Source organism: Pan troglodytes, chromosome 18 (assembly GCF_028858775.2).
Source record: "Pan troglodytes isolate AG18354 chromosome 18, NHGRI_mPanTro3-v2.0_pri, whole genome shotgun sequence".
Taxonomy (NCBI): Eukaryota; Metazoa; Chordata; class Mammalia; order Primates; family Hominidae; genus Pan; species Pan troglodytes.
The window spans coordinates 31,562,790-31,586,980 of record NC_072416.2 but is presented as its reverse complement, the minus strand read 5'-3'; the positions used below and the strand labels follow the sequence as shown (position 1 = coordinate 31,586,980).

The following is a 24,191-nucleotide window of genomic DNA, read 5'->3' as shown; positions in this document are numbered from 1 at the left end:
ACACTTGATCAAAACAGAATCACAGGTCACTATTAAAAGAGTATTCATTTAACCAGAGACTTCCAAAGCAATACAGAAACTTACATGGATATAAAAACCTTAACCCTTTTAAAGCTCAGTTTTGCTAAGTGATCAAAAGGGGTACTTGAATTGAATCGACACAGGAAGAGTGTGTACAGGGTTATGAGTGTAGGCAGATGGTTACTTTGGTCATATCTCCATTTGTCACCTGATTACACATGAGAATGGCATCTTTACTCACCAGAAAGCCAGTATTATAGGAGGTGTAGGAGGCATTCTTGGACTTGAGACAAGAACATTGTTGTGTAGAAATTTCATTGACTGTGTTAAAATTATTCTCCATGGGCTGGAGAACACATAACATGGCCTTTAGAATGAGATGGGCATTGATTGGATGCAAGGTGTCCACACTTACTAGCTGTGTGACATTGGACAAAGTGCTTCATCATTCTGAGACTCAGTTTTTAAAGGAAAAACAACTAACTACCTTGCAAGCTTGCTAGCAGGTTTAAGTGTAATAATGTGTGGGAATGACTGCACCATGACTAACACGTAGTGACAGCTTAATTAATGTTAACCCTTATCATTATCATATAAGAATGTGAGTTACATAAGAGAGGAATCCTGTCAGTTCGTTCTCTGCTGTGTCCCCAAGATCATGAATCATGGCTGGCACGTAGTAGGCTTTTAATAATATTTGTTCAACAAGTATTTGGCAGTCTTGGAGGGCAGAAAAGGAGGTGGGGAAGATTTTTAAATAACATTTTTTAAAAAGTCACATTGTCCTACAATATCGATTTTTCTTGCATATTTAGGAAATTGAGGGTTTTTTCCTAAAACATGCGGACATATGGGAAATAAGATGCAACATTTGCACTAATGTTTCAGACACAGCTAGAGGTTTCCAAGAGATTTTGCGCTGGGGAGGCTGCTTGCTACAAGCTCCCAAAGCTCTGGGAGGACATAGTATTCATTCCTCCCTCAGCAGAAGCAGTGAGGCAAGAAGCTCTGGGGAGCACCCAGCCTTGGACTTTTAGCATAGTGTGTCAGGTCTTCATAGTTTTGGCCCAGGGCACAGAGAAGTCACAGCTCTCTGGCATCCTGTGACCTTTACCCTCTTTGCCAAGGGAAAATGTGGCCCACCAAAGCAAGAAACTTGAGGGCATGGGTCACCCCAGCCCTGGCATCTGCCCAGAGCCTGAGAAGGAAGGAACAATGATCCTCCAGCTACCTCACAGGGCTGGCACAGGTGGCCACTGCCCTGGCATCACCCAGCTGTGTCCAGCAGCCTGAACCCCATCTGTGGGGATGTGAGGAGGAAAATACAAAAGTCCTTAGGTGAGCACTGAGAAGGCAGATGCAGCAGAAACCTCCAGGCTGGAACTACCCAGTCTTGGACCTATGGTGGAGATAGAGCATAGCTGGTGATCATGTGTACTTACACTCTAAGGTCACCTGGTTGCAGTATGGCCTCATCTGTGGCTCTGAAAATGAAGATTTGGAAGGAGATCATCACAGCTAATGTTTAACAAACCCCTCCTGTGTGCCAAATCATTCACCCCTCGCAACAACCAAATGAGCTAAGCATTCTCATTATATATAGTTTATGGAGAAGGAAGTGCAGACATAAAGAGGTGAATTATCTTACCCAGATCACACAGCTAATAAGTGGTGGAGGCAGAATGGAATCTAAACAGTGTAGAATCTAAACAGAATAGAATCTAAACATGCATTGATTCGACAAGTGTTTATTGAGCACCTGCCATGGACAAGGCCTTGTGTGATTAAATAGGGTTATAATTAATAATACAAAAATGAGAAATCACTAATGCTTTTTAGACTTAACATTTTCTTTTTTGTAGGTTTCAGGCACAGAACTGTATATCCAATAATGGTGAAATGGATCCCACTAATTATGACCGAAATGATGATACATTTAAATGACTTGGATGTTTTATAGGTATGATCTCGTGAAACCTTGAGAGAAAGTGAATGACGAATGAAACTATTGTTCCTGTTTCACACAGAAGAAAACTGAGGTTAAAAGGGGTAAAGTAATTTTGCATGGCATGAAGTAGAAATTCAAAGTACAGGAATTTGAACTTGGTTCTGTCCTTTTCTGAAGCCCCCATGCTCTTGACCACTATAGACTCAAACATCACCTTGTTTTTCCACTCATTCAACAAACTTTTTTTCTTAATTGTCTAATAGGTTGGCAATCATCATGAGCCCCTGTTCTCATTCTGCAAATGGTGAAGCTCTCTATTGTCCTGACCCCACAGTTCCTGTCCCATGAGCAGGGCCAGCTCACCAAGGAGCTGCAGCAGCACGTAAAGTCAGTGACATGCCCATGCGAGTACCTGAGGAAGGTGAGTGAGTGCAGACAGATGGGGCCTGGTGCCCTTGAGCAGTTCCCGGGTCTCAGCTGCCACACATCTCATAGCGGGTGATGCTGGGGGAAGCTTACGCAGTCACAGTACTGGCTTCTTCCTCTTTTTCTTTCCATACAAGTGGCTTAGGGATGGGGTAGAGTAGTTGACTTATTTGGATGAAAACCACTATCTTCTGTCAGAAACTCAAAAGGAATCATTGCTGGCATGGTAACCTAAAGAAAAACAACCAGACAAGTGCCCAATGACACTTAAAAAGGTTATTTATTATCTTGCCAAGTTTAGGCTGGGCGTGGTGACTCATGCCTGTAATCCCAGCATTTTGGGAGGCTGAGGCTGGTGGATCACCTGAGGCCAGGACTTCGAGACCAGCCTGACCAATATGGCAAAACCTCATCCCTACTAAAAATACAAAAATTAGCCGGGCATGGTGGTGTGAGCCTGTAGTCCCAGCTACTCAGGAGGCTGAGACAGGAGAATTGCTTAGATTCAGGAGGTGGAGGTTTTAGTGGGCTGAGATCACGCCATTGCACTCCAGACTGTGCGAAAGAGCGAGACTCTGTCAAAAAAAAAAAAAAATTATCCTGCAAAATTTGAAAAGGAAATTCAAATCAACAGCTTCTAAACTACTTTTTAACATGACTCATAATAAGAAATACATTCTATAGTACATATATATGTTCTATAATTTTGAAGAAAAGAATTAACCACATCACATTTATTTTACAACATGTAATACATATTTTTTATTCTCCTTCATTTGTTTTGAATGCTCTGTGCAGTCTACAAAAAGTCCAATAGTAATAATTAAATTAGTCATTAAGTTGAACATTATCTTGTCTTTTAAAATGATAATCTCAAAAATGATCTTTTATTTTTGAGATTTATATAGATACACACACACACACACACATAGAGAGAGAGACAGAGTTTCACTCTGTCACCCAGGCTGGAGTGCAGTGGCACAATCTTGGCTCACTGCAACCTCCGTCTCCTGGGTTCAAGCAATTCCTCTGCCTCAGCCTCTGAGTAGCTGGGACTACAGGTGTGCACCATCATGCCCAGCTAATTTTTGTATTCTTAGTAGAGATGGGGTTTCACCATATTGGCCAGGCTCGTGTCAACTCCTGACCTCGTAATCCACCCACCGTGGCCTCCCAAAGTGCTGGGACTATAGGTGTGAGCCACTGCACCCGGTCCAAGATAAAATTATTTTAACAATATACTGTGAAGAGAAAAACACTGGCTATGAAAGAATATGCATAGTTTTACCCTGTTTAAAAATAAAGATTGAAAGAATACATATGCAAATAAGTTTATTTTTATTTTTGGTAATACTTTACTGGATTGTCTGAATATTGACAATCAGTATGCATCATGAAGCTACATGGCTAACATTGAGTACTCACTGTGTGTGCCAGGCCCTGGGTTCAATGCTCTACGTGCACTTATATTTCATTTAATTCTCTCTGCAACCTGAGATGGTATAGCCACCTCATTTTACAGAGTTGAAACTGAGGCTCAGAGACTGAAAGTTAGGCCTGAGGTTACAGTCAATAAGAGGCAGAGCTGGAACTGAAACCTACGTGTGTCTGACCACCAGTTCATGTTCTGACGGCAGGCTAGTCTGCATCACAGAGCGTGGGGTAGATGGTGCATGCCTGCTAGGATGGGCTAGGTATCACTGTAGGTAAGAAACAGCCCCAAACGATGGAAATGTACACCACTGAAGGCTCTTTTCCTGCCCATGCTGCACATCCTCCATGGCTCTCCTGTGCCCTGTGCCCCACATGCCCTCATCCTGCCACGAGAATAAAGGAGCAGCCTCCATATGGGAGCTGTCAGCTGCTCTAAGAGATGAAGGAGAGGGTGGCCAGTCTCAATGGCTCCCAACTCTTTTGCCTCGAGGTGACACGCTTCACTTCCACTCACATCTCTTGGGTCAAAGCAAATCCCATGGGTACATCCACTTTCAAGTGGCCCAGGAGAGAACCTGAAATACTCGGTGGACTCCATTAAGGCCATCATATGGTGTCAGCCTGCATGGGAGACTGTGGAGGGGCAGAGGAGGAGAGTGGGGAACTGATGGGAAATGACAGGAGGACTAAGTCACCGCAGATTTGCTTTATCCTCAGCCAGGTGGAGTTTGTCCCAGAGCTGCACAAAATCATCACCAGCATGATGAAACGGAGTAGACTTCAGAAAAAGCAGTTTGGTCAGATGTAATCAGCAGTGAACTCAGAATCAACTGAGTGACATTGAGTCAGTAAATCTCTGACTGCCTCAGTTACCCCATATGATAGTTTTGAGGATGGGAACATTGAGAGAGTTGGTTTGGAAGGATATCAAGAGTAAAAATTCCAACATTTTAGTTCCTTTAAGTTAAATCCAGGCACTCTTTTTCCTGCAAGTCTCCTGTTCCTTTCAGATTGCACAGGTGAGAGTGCTCAGATTAGGGCTGGAGGTTGTAAACTATTGCTCCCACACTGACAGTGCCCCCATGTCGTGCATGTATTCTGTGCATTTTCCTGTGCTAAACACTCTCCCAAAACATCGTGGGGCCTGATTCTTCCTCTTTGTTCCAATGGCCCTGGGTGACTCAAGTGCCCATTCAATGACCAGGACACAGAGGTCTTAGAGAGATGCTCCATGAGGCCCCAGGTGCGAGCCTGTACCCTGCCGGAGCATGAGGCAAGGGACAGGGCATCGTCTGTGGGGATAGTGGGGGTAGTGGTCAGCCAGGCTTGGTGACTCCACTTGCTCACCAGATGATCCTACACCTGCCACCTCCGATGGATCCACTGCGTCTGTGCCTGCCTGTACTGCTGATGCTCCAGTGGATAACTCAGCATCCCAGCCTAGGCCCAATGCCACTGAAGATGGACCTGCCCTCTGGAGACCCAGGAGTCCTACCACTCAGCTGTCCCCAGGAGTGCCCAGACCCTCATTGTTATCCAGGACCTAGGAGCCCTACCCCTGGCCTTCCCTCATCAGCCATAAATGATGATTTACTGCTGTTACCATCATCACTGCCTTCAGTGACCAAGGGCCTTCCAAGGTGCCAGCTCTGGAACGAAGGATGCCCTTGGGAGGTGATGACACTCAGGTACACGGGTGCTCAACAGATTGCTTCCTCCTATCCTCAGACGGTCTTTGCATGCTTGCAGCCATTGGCACTCCCATTGTATGGAAGGAAACCAGCCCAGGGTCACACAGCTGGTCAGCAGCAACATAGCTGGTCTCATATCTAAGGTGCCTGGTCATGCCTCCATGAGGGACCGCCTGCAAGGGAGGTTGATCCTGGCTTTGGGGAGCCTTTCCTGGGCTGCAAGAATAACCTCCATTGTTCGAGACCCCAAACTCTGCTCACATCTTCCTTTCCCTGTCTCTGCTTGGGCTATGATCACGGTGACTCTAGCAGCCCTTCATGGACATTATACTACTCTCTGCCATTCACTTTTGCTCTAATCTGACTTCAACCCCCACTTACTTGGTCTCTCCTTTTACAACCAACACAACCGAAATCTAGGGCTTCTTTTTTTTTTTTTTTTTTCAGACAGAATCTCATTCCATTCTGTCACCCAGGCTGGAGTGCAATGGTACGATCTCGGCTCACTGCAACCTCCGCCTCCTGGGTCCAAGGGATTGTCCTGCCTCAGCCTCCTGAGTAGCTGGGATTACAGGCGTGTGCCACCATGCCTGGCTAATTTTTGTATTTTTAGTAGAGACGGGGTTTCACCATGTTGGTCAGGCTGGTCTCGAACTCCTAACCTCGTGATCCGCCTGCCTCAGCCTCCCAAAGTGCTGGGATTACAGGCGTGAGCCACCATGCCCAGCCAAATCTAGGGCCGGAACATGGCTGCAACATATAAAAAGAATTGAATTCCATACTTTTGTTAACCCTGTTTTTTGTTTGTTTGTAGTTGTTGCTGTTTTTGAGACAGAGTCTCGCTCTGTCACCTAGGCTGGAGTGCAGTGGTGCAATCTTGGCTCACTGCAGACTCTGCCTCCCAGGTTCAAACTATTCTCCTGCCTCAGCCTCCCAAGTAGGTGGGACTACAGGCGCCCACCACCACACTCGGCTAATTTTTGTATTTTATTAGAGACAGGGTTTCACCATATTGGCCAGGCTGGTCTGGAACTCCTGACCTTGTGATCCGCCCACCTCGGCCTCCCAAAGTGCTGGGATTACAGGCGTGAGCCACCACACTCAGCCCCTGTTTTGTTTTTGTTTTGCTTGCTTCTTAGGGTTGTTTTTCTATTTATGGTGAAGGCATTGGCTTTCCATTTGTAGCATCAATAGAATATTTCCTGTTTACAATAACCTTATGTCATAGTAAATGGTAAAGGGATTTAAAGCAGTGGTTTTCAGCTGCCAGAGGCCTGAGAGAGTTTGGGCACACTCTGTGTGATCAGGCAGAAGGCCTGTGGGAAGTTTAGCAGAGGACAGGGCCAGGAAAGGTGATGGACAGTGGGGGTCTGTCCTGGTCACCAGGCCCCTGGGTCCTGCCCACTTGCTTGGAGCTCTCCACCCATCACACATGATGCTGCCAAGCCCTCTGGGTATTGTGGGCAAATACCTTAGGAGAGAAGCTGATGAACTTTGTTTCTTGCAATGCACAGATTCCTTGGACATCCCTGAGAGGTCAATCATGAAAGTCAACTTGGTTTTCTCCCCCTCATTTGGGTTCAGAATTGAAAGTCCACACACACAGGCAGTAAGATGATATAGATAAGGACATCATCACTCGGTTTCGGATGTTAAAATGTCTAGGTGGGTTAGGGGTGATTTGCGATCACACAACCTTGTGGCACAAAGAGGAATTCCCAGGCCAGAGGGAGACATTTTATTGCCATGTTATGATCTTATCATTGAGTTGAAAGGCAATCTTGTTTCATTTTGGATTCTTTCTTATGTTTATGTCTTCTAAGGGCACTTTGAATTTCCAAGCAAATAATAATTTTGAATTAGCTTTTAATCATTGACTTCTAGCACAGTTAAATGATCAGAAACATGCTGTGTGATTTGATTGCTCTCAAATATATTGAGATTTGCTGGAACAAAATAAGTCAGGTTAATTTTTGTAAATGTACCATGCATGCTTAAAATGAATGTATCTACATTTGTTCCTGAGATACAGGTTGATGGACGGATGGCTACATGGATGTGATGGAGATGGTTTACTATCGGGACCTTCCGCATCCTGCTGATGTTTTGTTGCTTAGGATATGAATGGCTGAGCGGAGGCTGTAAAACCTGGCACCCTGCTTGGGTATGAGGTTCTTCCTGCCATCCTGCCATCATTTGTTTTTTATGTTTTGTCGCCAAAAGTGACCTTGAGGAACCCTGGGAGCTCAGGAAGGAAGGAGCGCCCAGAAGCAGGGACAGGGAGCTGGTTGGGGAGGACCAGAAATCAGGTTTGTGAAGGTTCCAGAGAGGACCTGTCCTTGCGAGGAGTGTGGGAGACTGAGATGGGGGAGGGGTCATTGGAATGATGCGGGCGCTACTTGGCATTGTCCATTGTGAGGCACCACCGGGGTCATCAGGGATTGGTGGAGAGGGAGTATAAAGCCCCAGGGTTGCCAAGGAAGGGCCCAGACCGAAGAAGGTTTGGTGGATAGCAGAACCTTTTTGTTTCCCTCTAATTGCTCCTAAGCCTCACGCTCACTTGCCCCGCGTGTCCTGTTGCTTCCCTGATCTTCTCCGTGACCTGTAGCTAAACCTTCCACCAGCGCTTGAGAACTTAATTTGAACCGGATCCTTTCCCAGACCCCTTTCTTCTTCTCCTCTTCCTCCTCCACCTCCTCCAGGTGCCCAACAGCCCCCTTCTCCTTTCCCTTCCCTTACTTCCCCCCTTCCCCTCCCCTTCCCCTCCCCCTCCCCTCCCCCTCCCCAACTCAGATCGGCCCCGGTCCCCATCCCCTTCCCTACCCCCTGCCCTAAGCCACCTCCACCTCTGTCCTGGCCGCCTCAGGGCGCCCTGAAAGGACCAGGACATGCGGCTGCGGTGGTGGCTCCTCTTTTGGCTCCTGCTGGGATTTATCAGCCATCATCCCACCCCTGTGAGTAGACGCTGGACCCGTGGGGTTTCTTCCTTTTTACTGGGCTGTGTCAGGCGGCATGAAATTACACAGCTCAGGCCTGTAATCCCAGCACTTTAGGGGGCCGAGGTGGGCAGATCACTCGAGTCCAGGAGTTGAAGAGTAGCCAGGGCATCATAGCGAAACCCCATCTCTACAAAAAATTCCAAAAAAGATTAGTTGGGCCTGGTGGTGCGTACCTGTTATCCCTGTTACTGGAGAGGCTGAGGTGGGAGGATCGCTTGGGCCCAGGAGCTGGACGTTGCAGTGAGCCGAGATGGCCCCGCTGCACTCTTGCCTCTAACAAACAAAATGGACCAAAACAAAGTGAAATGTCATTTGATTTGTGTCATCTGGTTTGATGACTTCTTTTTTTTTTTTTTTAGACAGAGTCTCACTCTGTCGCCCAGGCTGGAGTGCAGTGGCAAGATCTCGGCTCACTGCAACCTCCGCTTCCGGGGTTCAAGCAATTGACCTGCCTCAGCCTCCTGAGTAGCTCAGATTACAACGCCTGGCTAATTTTTGTATTTTTAGTAGAGATGGGGTTTCACCATGTTCGCCAGGATGGTCTCCATCTCTTGACCTCGTGATCTGCCTGCCTCGGCCTCCCAGTGCTGGGATTACAGGCGTGAGCCACCGCGCCTGGCCAAAATATATAACCTTAAGTGTAAGTTTACTAACTTTGGAAAGTACATACACCAGCATAAACCAACCCCCTTTCAAGATCTACATTATTTTATTTATTTATTTATTTTTTTGAGACAGTTTCTCCCTTGTTGCCCAGGCTGGAGTGCAATGGGGCAATATCAACTCACCACAACCTCTGCTTCCCAGGTTCGAGCGATTCTCCTGCCTCAGCCTCCTGAGTGGCTGGGATTACAGACATGTGCCACCACTCCCAGCTAATTTTGTATTTTTAGTAGAGATAGGGTTTCTCCATGTTGGTCAGGCTGGTTTTGAACTCCCGACCTCAGGTGATCCACCCGCCTAGGCCTCCCAAAGCGTTGGGATTACAGGCGTGAACCACCGTGCCCAGCCAAGATCTACACTATTATGTCACCCCAGAAAGTGAACTCTCACTCTTCCCAGCCAGTCTCTTTCTTATCATAGGTTAGCTTGCTTATTCTGGAATTTTCGTGTATACAGATGCATGCCATGCCATAGGTACTCTTTTGTGTCTGCTTTGTTCTGCTCAACACCATGTTTCTGAAATCATTACCATTGTTGTATGGTTCTCTAACTCCATCATTTCCATTTCAGACTCAGCATATGCTGAGTTCAACCTGATGAAGGGCTATCTCTGTTTAATTCACCATCTTGAAAGAAACATTTAAAATTGAGATGTTTTCAAGAATATATAGTTAAATCCTGAGGAATCGATGTAGAAATGTTATCACAAGCTGTCTGAACTTACTCAGGGGAAGTCTTCGTCTTCACTCACATAAGAGTCTAATGGAATTAATACCAATAATCTTAGAGAAATCCCACACTATTCATGCCATTTTCATGATCTCCGCCTTGGTAATTTTTTTTTTTTTTTTGAGACAGAGTCTCGCTCTGTCACCCAGGCTGAAGTGCAGTGGTGCGATCTCAGCTCACTGCAACCTCTGCCTCCTGGGTTCAAGTGATTCTTCTGCCTCAGCCTCCCAAGTAGCTGGAACTATAGGCGCGTGCCACCATGCCCTGCTAATTTTTTGTAATTTTAGTAGAGATGGGTTTCACCGTGTTAGCTAGGATGGTCTCAATCTCCTGATCTCGTGGTCCACCCACCTGAGCTTCCCAAAGTGCTGGGATTGCAGGCGTGAGCCACCACGCCTGGCCCACCTTGTTAATTTTTAAGCACTAAAATTTGATACTTATTTGTGAATGAAGTAATCTCTTCATTGTATTTTTTTTTTTTTACTTATGCTGAAATTTAAATGACAAAGATTCATATAATCCAAGAGAGAAGTATTATTTAGAGGGATTCTTTTGCCATGTGATATATAATAAATGCATCCAATGTTATACATCAATTTAAAAAACAAGTAAATAACTTTAAAGAAAAGATAACTACTGGCCAGGTACAGTGGCTCACACCTGTATTCCCAGCACTTTGGGAGGCCGAGGCAGGTGGATCATGAGGTCAGGAGTTGGAGACCAGCCTGGCCAAGATGGTGAAACCCTGTTTCTACTAAAAATACAAAAATTAGCCGAGTGCGGTGGCAGGCGCCTGTAATCCCAGTTACTCAGTAGCTGAGGCAGGAGAATCGCTTGAACCCGGGAGGCGGAGGTTGCAGTGAGCTGAGATCATGCCACTGCAATCTAGCCTGGGTGACAGAGCAAGACTTTGTCTCCAAACAAAAAGAAAAGATAATTACTTTACACTTAGCTTGTCTTAGCCATGAGTGACGGGCTGCATGTGGCCCAGGACAGTTTTGAATGCAGTTCAACACAAATTTGTAAACTTTCTTAAAACATTAGGAGATTTTGGCCAGGTACAGTGGCTCATGCCTGTAATCCCAGCACTTTGGGAGGCTGAGGCGGGCAGATTATCTGAGGTCAGGAGTTCGAGACCACCCTGGCCAACATGGCAAAACCCCATCTCCACAAAAAATACAAAAATTTGCTGAGTGCATTGTCAGGCACCTGTACTCCCAGCTACTCAGGAGGCTGAGGCAGGAGAATCACTTGAACCTGAGAGGCAGAGGTTGCATTGAGCCGAGAGCACGCCACTGCACTCCAGCCTGGGTGACAGAGTGAGACCCCATCTCAAAAACAAAACACCAAACAAAAGCAAAAACAAAAACAAATGGCTGGGCACGGTGGCTCACACCTGTAATCCCAGCACTTTGGGAGGCCGAGGCAGGCAGATCGCCTGTCAGGAGTTCAAGGCCAGACTGGCCAACATGGTGAAACCTCATCTCTACTAAAAATACAAAAATTAGTCGGGCATGGTGGCAGAGACCTGTAATCTCAGCTACTCGGGAGGCTGAGGGAGGAGAATGGCTTGAGCCCAGGAGCTGGAGGTTGCAGTGAGCCGAGATTGCACCACTGCACTCCAGCCTGGGCGACTGAGTGGAGCGGAACTCTGTCTCCAAAAAAAAAAAAAAAAAAGAGAGTTTTTTTTTAGATCATCAGCTATTGTTAGTGGTAGTGTATGTTATGTGTGGCTCAAGACAACTTTGCTTCTTTTAATATAGGCAGGGAAGTCAAAAGATTGGATATCCCTGCTTTATACCAAGAAAGACAGCACCCCACATTTGCAATGCCTAAAAACACTACCAGCCATCTGAAAAACATGAGACTTCTAACTTCTGTTCTTTTTTGTAGCAGTGGAATCCCACGGTGATATCTGAGGGATGTGGTTACCTTTTGGAGGAGGTTGACGGTTTCTAAGGATGATTCTTTCTGAGTGAAATATTGTCGGTGTCATTGACCTTTTCATTATTTCAACTATTATTATTCCAGGTTATCAATACTCTGGCTGTCTATCGTCATCGTGAGACTGACTTTTGTGGAGGAGTTCGAGACCACCCTGGCCAACATGGCAAAACCCCATCTCCACAAAAATTGGATAATTTGATAATTATCATTATTGAGTTTCTGAGACCTTACACATTTACCATTCTCTTCTGCACAAATTACCTTTGTGTGAGTATACTAACTTTCTGTAGAGGTATACTTATAATCACAAATAAGAATAAATTATATAAAACAATTCACATTTCTGGACTTCATTATGAATATGTGGTTTTACCCAAACAATCAGGGAAATGATTTATTAGCATAAGAATTATGAAAATGTCTGCCATTTACATTATGAAAATTAAATAGGTCGGTGTTTGTTTAATAGAATGTCAACAGAGCTTTTGGTCAAAAATAAGTTTTTTTAACCTTTGTGCTATTTATCACAAATGGAGTATGAGGTGTCATCACTTAAATAGGAAATTCTTTCTAAACTCTTCTGCTTTATAGTTCTATCGTATGGGTGGAAGGAAAGCTTCCAATCTCCTCTCTGAAGATTCACTGCAGAAATGAGCTGACAACAGACAGCTTAACAGGAAAAGAAAAACCTAGAACAGGCATAAACATGGGAACCAGCTGAAAAATGAGACTGCTAGAAGGGCCGGATGGTTGATGCTTAAAGAGCACCCTCTTCTGAGGGGAGAGGGAGATAGATGGAGATGTAGGCCATTTAGAGGGGCAGCAAATGATTTTTAGGGGAAATGAAAGAGGCCAAGGAACAAACAATTGGCCTGAGACAAAGTTCCTCTGAGGTCATAGGGACGAGGTGACAAACTGCCGGAAGGTGAAGGGCAGAACTGCACTGCATCTCATGATGCAGAGAAAGCCCCAGAGAATCTCTTAGAACTGCCCTCCAAGAGAATCAATGAAAAGTGTGTCTGGGCAGGGTAATTTTGAATGACATCATTCAAAGTGCATGTTTCCACTTGCAACTGGAGAGAGATCAGTATGTCAAAAGTCTGTACTTGGTAAGAATTTGGCTACTAAGTTGTGCCATAATTTGTCTTTTGAGCCTTTTTTCCTTTGGGTAAGTTGAGCTCTACATTTTGTCTTGCCATTCATGACAGTAAAAATGTGGTTGTCTGGGGGCTGAACCTCCTTCTGAACAATGATCCAAGATAAAAGTACTAATACCACAATGCTTTTTTATATTCAAGGGAAGAGGAAGTATGTTTCAGTTTAACCACCTAGATAATTACACGTCATTTGACACTGCCTTTCAAGATATGTAGAAAGCAGAAAATATATGAGTTATGAAGATATCTAGGCACATTTAACATTCTCTATGCCACTTAGTCCTGAACAGAGAATTTTCGGTATAAATTGGAGGAAGCTTTTTTTTTTTTTTTTCTTTTCACCCCCGAGACGAGTCTCCCTCTGTTGCCCAGGCTGGAGTATAATGGTGTGATCTCGGCTCACTGCAACCTCCACCTCCTGGCTTCAAGCGATTCCCCTGCCTCAGCCTCTCAAGTAGCTGGGATTACAGGTGCCCACCACCATGCCCAGCTAATTTTTGTATTTTTAGTAGAGTCGGGGTTTTACCATGTTGGCCAGGCTAGTCTCAAAACCCGACCTCAAATGATCCACCCGCCTCAGCCTCCCAAAGTGCTGGGATTACAAACGTGAGCCACCACGTGAGCCAGGGGAAGTTGTTAAATTTACCACTTTTTAACAGTTCCATTTAGGAAAGTTCAGTTGAGCTGTTGGACTTGGACAACTTCGCACCTCTCATCTTTGTCCTTGTCATCTAGTCATCTATACCATTACCTCCTAAGCAGGGACATCATGGGTGCCATGAAGCATTCATGCGTGATGGCATTTCTTTGCTTGTCATTTCTTCATGTGTTTGACATTTCTCCTAGCTCCAAACTGGGCCAGCTACCTTTCCTATGAAATCTAGCAGTAGTTGTGGGATTGACGTGGTTGCTCTTTTCATCTTTTTAGATTACCCATTGCTTCTCTCGAAATCCTAGTACATGATTTTTTTTTGATCCTATGTGCAGAAATCAGGAAAAAACAAATTCTACAAAGAATTTGAAAGATATTATTTCAGGCCAGGTGTGGTGGCTCATGCCTGTAATCCCAGCACTTTGGGAGGCTGAGGCAGGTGGATCACTTGAGGTCAGGAGTTCAAGACCAGATGGGCCAACATGGTGAAACCCCATCTCTACTGAAAAGACAAAAATTAGCCAGGCATGGTAGCAGGCACCTGTAATCCCAGCTACTTGGGAGGCCGAGGCACAAGAATCGCTTGAATCTGGGAGGTGGAGGTTGCCGTGAGCCAAGGTAGCGCCACTGCACTTCAGCATGGTTGAGAGTGACACTCCATCTCAAGAAAAAAGTCATTTCAATGACTACCTCAGGAGATTCATAGGTATCTGACCCACAACTGAGATGGGATTTGCATTGCATTTTCGCTATGATGAGAACAAATATTTAATATCTTAGAAGATTAAAAGCATACTGTGATAATATGGAAATCTTGGTGGGAATTCAGTCATTAGTGAGAATGTTTTGCGTTAAGTTCAAACCAGCCTCAATGAAGCTGATGTGAGGGAAGGGAAAGTGAACTCTGAGTAGAGCAGGGACAGAAGGAAGATGCTCCAGTGCAGATCAGGAAGGAGCAGGGGGTGAAATGTTACAAATTCTAGAACTCAGAGAGCTGAAGGTAATTACTTCCTTTTCAAGCTGTGAAACATGTTAACCTGTGGTAAAATACTTAGAAGATGACAATTACCATCTAACCGTGTTGAAGTGTACAGTTCCGTTGTGTGAAGTATATTCATGTCATTTTTTTTTTTTTTTTTTTTGAGATGGAGTCTCACTCTGTCACCAGGCTGGAGTGCAGTGGTGGGATCTTGGCTCACTGCAACCTCTGCCTCCTGAGTTCAAGCAGTTCTCTTGCCTCAGCCACCCGAGTAGCTGGGACTACAGGCGTGCATCACCATGCTCAGCTAATTTTTGTATTTTTAGTAGAGACGGGGTTTCACCATGTTGCCCAGGATGGTCTCCATCTCTTGACCTTGTGATTCACGCGCCTCAGCCTCCCAAAGTGCTGGGATTACAGGCGTGAGCTACCGCACCTGGCCTTTTTTTTTTTTTTTTTTGAGACAGCGTTTGAATTTTGTTGCCCAGGTTGGAGTGCAATGGCACAATCTCAGCTCACCACAACTTTTCCTGCTGGGTTCAAGTGATTCTCCTGCCTCAGCCTCCCGACTAGCTGGGATTACAGGCATGCACCACCATGCCTGGCTAATTTTGTATTTTTAGCAGAGACAGCGTTTCTCCATGTTGGTGAGGCTGGTCTCAAACTCCCGACCTCAGGTGATCCGCCTGCCTCGGCCTCCCAAAGTGCTGGGATTACAGGAGTGAGCCACCGTGCCAGCCTCATGTCATTCTTTGTGTGTGTGTGTGACAGAGTCTCATTCTGTCGCTCAGGCTGGAGTGCAGTGGTGTGATCTCGGCTCACTGCAACCTCCGCCTCCCAGCTTCAAACGGTTCTCTGCCTCAGCCTCCCGAGTAGCTCGGATTACAGGCGCCCGCTGCCATGCCCGGCTAATTTTTGTATTTTTAGTAGAGACGGGGTTTCACCATCTTGGCCAGGCTGGTCTTGAACTCCTGACCCCGTGATCCACCTGCCTCAGCCTCCCAAAGTACTGGGATTATACGCATGAGCCACCGTGCCCAGCCGTCATTCTTATATTATTATTTCCTAGTTGTCTTTCCTGAAGACTATCTTCCAGTCTGAAAATGGACATGATGGATCCACAGATGTACAGCAGAGAGCCTGGAGGTCCAACCGACGTAGACAGGAAGGTATGGCTCTGTTGGAGTCCCCATAGTGTGGAAATGAGTTTGCCCTGGAAAGGGAAAGAACAGCTTCTTGCCCTCAGGTTTCTCACCTTCTCCTGTCCTCACTCTCACCAAGGGCTGAGGTCCATTTGTATGCACACAAAGAAAAGAGTTTCTTCCTTTCCAGGAAATAAAATTGGCCGGAAAGACATCATTACTCTACGGACACATGTGAAAAGAAAAGTTACAGCTAAAATCCATAAGATGAAGGTGACAACGAAAATCAACCATCATGACAAAATCAATGGAAAGAGGAAGACCGCCAGAAAACAGTAAGATGTGCCTTGACACAAATACTGCTGTATGGACCTTGTGCCAATCAAAGTAGACAACTGTAAAGTCCTTGAGAATATTTTCTACAATATTTGTGGCAAATTCAGTGGGTTCAAAATTGAGTTTGTCCTTTCTGCTTCATTAGTTTAAGCTGTATAATTCCTTTCCCTTCCTACATTCTTGTTTGTCATTTTTTTGGGGGAAGAGGAGTTGCTAGTACTGGCATTGGTTTTCCTTTCTCTCTCTCTCTTTTTTTTTTTTTTTTCCGGAGATGGAGCTTTGCTGTTGTTGACCAGGCTGTAGTGCAATGGCACAATCTCAGCTCACTGCCTTTTGGGTTCAAGCGATTCTCCTGCCTCAGCCTCCCAAGTAGCTGGGATTACAGGTGCCCACCACCACGCCCAGCTAATTTTTGTATTTTTCCTAGAGATGGGGTTTCACCATGTTGTCCAGGCTGGTCTCGAACTTCTGACCTCAGGTAATCCACCTGCCTCAGCCTCTCAAAGTGCTGGGATTAGAGGCGTGAACCACCACAGCCAGCCTTTTTTTTTTTTTTAATTTTGAGATAGAGTCTCGCTCTGTCACCCAGGCTGGAGTGCTATGGTGCAATCTTGGCTCACTGCAACCTCTGCCTCCCAGTTTGAAGCAATTCTGCCTCAGCTTCCTGAGTAGCTTGGATTACAGGTGTGTGCCACCATATTTGGCCAAATTTTTTTTTTTTTTTTTTTTTTGAGACAGAGTCTCACTCTGTCACCCAGGCTAGAGTGCAGTGGCATGATCTTGGCTCGCTGCAACCTCCACCTCCCAGGTTCAAGCGATTCTTATCCCTCAGCCTCTTGAGTAGCTGGGACTACAGGCATATGCCACCATGCCCGGATAATTTTTGTATTTTTAGTAGAGGCGGGGTTTCACGATATTGGCCAAGCTGGTCTAGAACTCCTGACATCATGATCCGCACACCTTGGCCTCCCAATGTGCTGGGATTACAGGCATGAGCCACCGTGCCCAGCCCAATTTTTGTAATTTTAATAGAGACAGGGGTTCACCATGTTGGCCAGGCTAGTCTTGAACTCCTGACCTCAGGTGATCTGCCTACCTCAGCCTCCCAGTGTGAGCCACCGCACCCAGCCTGGATTGTTGAATTCAATGCTTGGGTCACCTCCAGATTCATTTTCACAGTCTTTCATGTTTTGGTCATATTACATTGTATTTTGCTGCCATATGACTGATCTTTTTTTGTTAAATGTGAGATAGTTGTTAAAAAATATTTAGCAATGAATTGAGGCCTAGTAGCATGTTATCTTGCTGCAGAAGAGATGGGAGTCTACTTCTGCGGGATGGTCAGGGGTCCTCCATACAGGCTGCAATTGAGGTCGTCGGTGCAGGCTCAGTCCCTACAAAGGCCAGGGTATTTCCTGTCCACCTCTATTCTGATGCATGACTCTTCTGGGTCTCAACCAGAGCCAGTGGACTTCAGTATGGGTCGCTTTCATTGGCAGACCCTCAATCCACTTGTTTTCCATCTAATCCCACGCATGTGTGCAAAAGCTGCTGTGCTTCTTTGCATCTCACTAGTTCCTTCTGGAATTCAGCAATGAAACTCAGGGAAATGGGTTCCAAATGCGAGGCTGACTTTCGTCCTGGGTTTCCTTCTTCTCCATCTTCACCTCATGTCTGTTTACTGCCATGTTAGCAATTTGATGTATTCAATCATGGGTTTTATATTCTGTTTGGTGTCCCCCATTGTTCTCATCGGAGATCAGAAGCTTCAGATGCACTTATGTCAACTCAAGAGTAGAATGCTTCCTTAGCTTCTCTCCAGAGTCAGGTTTTGTGTTTCTAGTTCCCAAGTGCACAGCAGGAGTAGTGATGTCTTCACTGGCTTCTCATTTGCATTAAACTGTGAGCTTCTGTAGCATGGGGACAGGACCCTGCTCCCATTGCATTCTCAGCACCTCACCACACACTCCTTGTTTGAGGCCACTCCAGACAGCATGTGCTGAAGGATGCCCTGTGGTCAGAAACAAGTTCATTAACTTTCTCTTTGAAGTGTTTTCGTCCCTGTTTCCTAGCGTTCTGGGAATTTTACATATCCTTCCTATAAAACCAAGTATCAGGTGAGATCCTTAGGATCAGGACCATGAATCAAGTGGTGTGAGGGCAACACAGCAAACTTACCCTTTTTAGGCCGTTTCCTTTTTCTGCCCTCAATCTCTGTGAACTGAACCTTGTTAAAGTCAGTCAACACCAGGGTGGATGGTTTGCCATTGTCACCTATTTTCAGGACATAACACCCTGACTTAGGAGCCATTCCAATCATTTGTAATTCAATAGATGCGCCCAGCATACAGATTGCCTTTTCTGTCAACCAGGATCTTTAAAGTCGATGACAAGAGTTCCAGTCCTGAATCATGGCAAAGTGCAGTAGTGAACTGCGGGGTTAATGACACCATATTCTGGAAGGATCTCTCTATGGCTGATGGTCTCAGTTCCGGCATCAGCCTCTGACTGAGAATCAGGTCTCACACAGGAGGAGTCAGATGAGGAGCAATCCTCTGCTTCCGATGGAGTTAGTTGTGATGAATTGGTGAGGTCTGGTTTTTCACACTGAACTAAAATGATCTTTCGCTGTGTCAAGCACAAGACTGACCCCAGAAACACACATAGTGCACCTCATAGAAGCTTTTAATAGTCTTTATATTTACTAAAGAATAGGACTAACTATGGAACTATGAAGATGAGCTGGAAATGACAGGTGACTTGCCAGCAGGCCAGAGTGTGACTTTTTTTGGTCCCTCAATGGGAGGTGTCCATTCTCCCTTCAGTTGTGAGAATCAGTTGGTTCATTTGTGGAAAGGTTGCAGGGGGAATCTTTGAATCCCAGCCTTCAGATGCCAGAAGGGCAGAGGGAATCCCACACGGGCTGGTGGATCATGTGTGTGCACTTCTCTCCCTTCTAACCTGAGGAAACTAAGCATGAAAGAATGTGAGCATGCAGAAAAGGAGAGGTAGGTATCAGAGGCAGAGGAAAATGGGAAATTGGATATGAAAGAAATACACACCTACAAGTGAGTTCAGAAACTGAACCCCACCCTCCTGGGAAACGCCCATTGGAGTGTTGTTTTTAACCTTTGTACAATGTTTAGACCCAGTAAATGCATAAATAGAAACAAATGGTCAGAAGACATATCGTGAGAGAGAGAGAGAGTTCACAAAACAGAAAACAAAGTACCTTAATATTTACCAGTGACCAAAAGATGTGAAGTAGCAAAACGTCTCCTGACGCCATTGCCAGCTAGACTGTGTGGAAACTCGGTTCATACCAGCCATTCTAGGGGTGGGGTGAGTTGTTGTCATCCTTAGGAAAGTGTGTTGTTGTAGGATCAACCACATCCTTCAAAAGGACTATGCCTGTTTATAAGCCCAGCTGTTTCTGCCCTGTGAAACACGGTAAGGATATTAATACAAAGAGAATACAGCTTTATGATAAAAGATGCTCAATGAAGGATGAATTAGGGATATACTGAGAATGGGGAAGGAAACTATCATCTCAGAAGTCAGCAGGCAGTAAGCAAGAGGAGGAATCAGTATAGCAACAGTTTGGATCAGACCATACAGTTTTTTTGTTTTTGTTTTTGTTTTTGTTTTTCTGAGATGGAGTCTCGCTGTGTCACCCAGGCTGGAGTGCAATGACGTGATCTTGGCTCACTGCAACCTCCGCCTCCCAGGTTCAAGTGATTCCCCTGCCTCAGCCTCCCGAGTAGCTGGGATTACAGGTGCCTGCCACCACGCCTGGCTAATTTTTTGTATTTTTAGTAGAGAAGGGGTTTCACCATATTAGCCACGATGGTCTCAATCTCCTGACCTCGTGATCCATCCGCCTCGCTCTCCCAGAGTGCTGGGAGTACAGGCGTCAGCCACCGTGACCGGCTCAGACTGTACTCTTATAGCCATCTGAAATATGTTTTCTAGGTAGAGATAGATTGTGTAAGGGTACAGTTGTGAGGATAACAGAAATATGGCAGATTATTTAAAATCATCCTGAAAGTGGTGCTTTATCTGATGAAAGTGATTGTAATCCATAGGAAAATGTTTCAACGTGAGCAAGAGTTGCGGCGGCGGGCAGAGGACTACCACAAATGCAAAGTAAGGAGCTTCCTCCCCGCAGTTGCAGGATAGTTCAGTGCTGATGCAGATGATGCCACGGCCCTTAGACTCTCTCAACATTCAATTTCTCATGTGTTGGCTTTTTCAGATCCCCCCTTCTGCAAGAAAGCCTCTTTGCAACTGGGTAAGTTTGCTTGTTTTCCTTGCTTTTGGACATAGTCTGCCAGGTCAGGACATGGATACATTTTTCTCCCTACAGCTCTGTGCTCAAGCCCTGCAGAGGGAGATGGCAGAGAGAAAGGCTGCCTACAAGCATCACAGTCCCATCCCTGTTGGTAACCATGTTGTGCAAAACCACTTTCATCCCCACCCAGTGGGGCCCCTGATCTAATATTCTAAGTGTCAGAGGTCCCGTATTTGTAATAGCAAATGGGCCCTGACTGTAAATTAGTGAAGAGTGAATGTAACTTATTACCCACAGGGACAATTCCAAATGAAGGCCTTAAATGATACTCAGCTAAGCTGGTTCTTGTGTGGCCTCTGTACCTTCAAAAGCTGCCGAGTCCTATGATTACACGTGATGGGACTTGTACACTTGAAGTGAAACACAGTTTTAAAACTTGCTTTGTTTAGAATTCCCACCTCATTTTTACATGGACAAAAGTATTCTTCATGTCTTAGTGCACTTACAATTTGGTATTGCCTGGGAGTGAAAAGAAATATTATAGCCATGCCTAACTGACTTCTTGAGATAAGATTGTTCTGTCAGAAAACCCTCTCCCAGTTCCCCTGCAGCTCTTCAGGAATCCACATCTCTCCAGAGCTCTTTGTTCTCATGGGTGGCACCTCCAGAGTGAAGAAGATCCTTTGTCAAGAAGGGAAACAGAGGGGAAATGAGAGGGGCCTGCAGGCAGAGCTGGAATCAACTTCCACTCTGCCTCTTGCAAGCTGTGTGACCCTGGGCACAATTTCTCCTTCCTCTGGAAACCTCTGTTTTCTTAGATTTGGAGCAGGGTGGTCACACTGACCTTGCAGAGTTCTGAGAATCAGAGACAGAACATAAAAGGCCTGGAAAACATTCTCCAAAAAGAAGCTGCAACATGTGTGGACAATGGGCTTTTCATGCCTCTCTTACTGTCTCTTACTGTCTGTTGACCTGGTGCAAGAAACATGCTCTGGTGATGGCTGTGAGGGAGGAATGAGGATAGACATAGACACTCCTGTGTCTCAAACATGCTTCTTTATTACTCTGTTATGACTCTGTCTTCCCTGGGGCAGGACCCCAGCCTGCCTACATTTGCAGACAGACACAGTGGCATGTGGAGACAACAGTGTGTCCCAATGACTTTTCTTTACCCCCCAGCTGTCGGCAGTACTCAGTGGAAGGGTGATATTATGACACTGATACTGCTATTTTGAAACCTGGAGGATGGAAAGGCGCAAAAATCTATCACCAGCAACAGAAGGTGCAGACTGTGTTGGTGGCGGTAATTTTGTCCATCAAATGGATATGTGTGAAAGCATTCCCTCCTTTGTCCCTACAGGTCAGAATGGCGGCAGCAGAGCATCGTCATTCTTCAGGATTGCCCCACTGGCCCTACCTCACAGCTGAAACTTTAAAAAACAGGATGGGCCACCAGCCACCTCCTCCAACTCAACAACGTTCTATAACGGATAACTCCCTGAGCCTCAAGACACCTCCCGAATGTCTCCTTCGTCCCCTTCCACCCTCAGCGGATGATAATCTCAAGACGCCTCCCCAGTGTCTCCTCACTCCTCTTCCACCCTCAGCTCCACCCTCACCTCCACCCTCAGCTCCACCCTCAGCTCCACCCTCACCTCCACCCTCAGCTCCACCCTCAGCTCCACCCTCACCTCCACCCTCACCTCCACCCTCAGCTCCACCCTCACCTCCACCCTCAGCTCCACCCTCACCTCCACCCTCAGCTCCACCCTCACCTCCACCCTCAGCTCCACCCTCACCTCCACCCTCACCTCCACCCTCAGCTCCACCCTCACCTCCACCCTCAGCTCCACCCTCACCTCCACCCTCACCTCCACCCTCACCTCCACCCTCAGCTCCACCCTCACCTCCACCCTCAGCTCCACCCTCACCTCCACCCTCAACTCCACCCTCAACTCCACCCTCAGCTCCACCCTCACCTCCACCCTCACCTCCACCCTCAGCTCCACCCTCACCTCCACCCTCAGCTCCACCCTCACCTCCACCCTCACCTCCACCCTCAGCTCCACCCTCAGAGGATGATAATCTGAAGACACCACCCTTAGCTACTCAGGAGGCTGAGGCAGAAAAACCACCCAAACCCAAGAGGCCGAGGGCCGATGACGTGGACCCATCATCGCCCGAACCCAAGAGGCGGAGGGCCGATGACGTGGACCCATCATCATCCAAACCCAAGAGGCGGAGGGCCGATGACGTGGACCCATCATCATCCAAACCCAAGAGGCGGAGGGCCGATGACGTGGACCCATCATCATCCAAACGCAAGAGGCGGAGGGCCGATGACGTGGAACCGTCATCACGCAAACGCAAGAGGCGGAGGTTGAGTTAGCTGACAACAGGCCATTGCACTCAAGCCTGAGCAATAAGAATAAAATTGAGTAGAACAAAATAAAAAAATCAAAAAGCAAAACAAAACCCACACTCCAAAAACAAACTAACAAAGAATAAATAAATAATATAAAAATAAAATAAATACTGCAGTCCTTATGTTGTTGCTTTGTTTCGATATCTGGTATGATTGCCTGAGGGACCTGAGGTTTTTAATCATGGGGGTTTTTTTAATCTTTAGAAGTGGTTGGTTATGTAAAATATTATTATTATTTTTTTTTGAGACTGGATTTTGCTGTGTCACCCAGGCTGGAGTGCAGTGGCTTGATCACAGCTCACTGCAGCCTCAACCTCCTGGGCTTCAAGCAATCCTCCTGCCTCAGCCTCCCAAGTAGCTGGGATCACAGATGTGTGCCACCACGCCTGGCCAATGTTAAAAAATCCTTTAACTTTTTTGTAGAGATGCACTCCTGGACTCAAGCGATCCTCCTACTTGTCCCGACCACCAGCCCCTTTCTGATAAACATTTACACTGTTTATTATCTGATGCCATTTCTATCTTCTTCCTTGTCGTCCAGACATCAAAGAATTAGGTTTCTTCAGGGTTTTCTTTTTCAAGTGCTCAGTGTTAAAGATCACTCACATTAGGGCCAGACACCACGGCTCATGCCTGTAATCCCAGCACTTTGGGAGGCCGAGGCGGGCAGAGCACTTGAGGTGGGGAGTTTGAGACCAGCCCGGCCAACTTGGTGAAACCCCACCTCTACTGAAAAAAATACAAAAATTAGCTGGGCGTGATGGTGCATGCCTGTAGTCCTAGCCACTTGGGAGGCTGAGGCATGAGAATCGCTTGAACCCAGGAGGCAGAGGTTGTAGTGAGCCAAGATCACATCAGCACACTCTAGCCTGGGTGACAGAGCGAGACTCTGACTCAAAAAATAAATAAAATAAATATCACTTACATTAGATATACCCAAGGGGTGGTCTATAGAGACTTGGAAGCAGTGGTTATTGCAACAGGGGCACGGAAGTCATCTGGTTATGCCAGGGTGCCCAGGGGATACTCGGGGTGGGTGGCATGGTGCCGCTGGGGACTCACCGCACAGGACGCTCTGATTGATGCACTGCCAGGAGTAGCGCTCTGTCTTGGGGCTGCAGCCGGCCTCCTCAGCTCGAGTGTAACAACAGTCGTGGCCATGGCAGCACCTGCGGATGTCACATGGGCAGGACACCAGGTGGGTGAAGCTCTCTCCTGGCCCTCCTCTTGGCAGGACCATGGGTGACTGAAGACCCCCAGGGAGGCACAGCATCCTCTTATCTAAGTTGTTTTTTTTTTTTTTTTTAAGAGACAGGGTCTTTCTCTGTCGCCCAGGCTGGACTGCAGAGGC

The 24,191-nt window shown here is 46.3% G+C and overlaps 1 protein-coding gene across 10 annotated transcripts in view; it reads left to right on the top strand.

The window, feature by feature from the left end:
• The window catches only part of LOC112207873 (nuclear pore complex-interacting protein family member B8), a 159,251-nt gene extending 136,289 nt beyond the window's left edge, over positions 1 to 22,962 (top strand). Inside the window, exons 1-9 of one of the 10 annotated variants that reach the window (XM_063796901.1) lie at positions 1,826 to 2,070; positions 2,233 to 2,390; positions 5,180 to 5,517; positions 11,943 to 12,125; positions 15,716 to 15,815; positions 15,979 to 16,123; positions 20,210 to 20,270; positions 20,380 to 20,415; positions 21,776 to 22,962. In XM_063796901.1, coding sequence (XP_063652971.1) covers positions 5,491 to 5,517; positions 11,943 to 12,125; positions 15,716 to 15,815; positions 15,979 to 16,123; positions 20,210 to 20,270; positions 20,380 to 20,415; positions 21,776 to 22,804 — 1,581 coding nt within the window. In that variant the 5' untranslated portion in view covers positions 1,826 to 2,070; positions 2,233 to 2,390; positions 5,180 to 5,490 and the 3' untranslated portion in view covers positions 22,805 to 22,962. Of the gene's footprint in view, positions 1 to 1,824; positions 2,071 to 2,232; positions 2,391 to 5,179; positions 5,518 to 7,552; positions 8,475 to 9,352; positions 10,014 to 11,942; positions 12,126 to 15,715; positions 15,816 to 15,978; positions 16,124 to 20,209; positions 20,271 to 20,379; positions 20,416 to 21,775 lie in introns of those variants that run through there. The other 9 variants (XM_063796898.1, XM_054669059.2, XM_054669062.2 and 6 more) reach the window with 9 other exon arrangements.
• Positions 22,963 to 24,191: the final 1,229 nt, after the last annotated feature.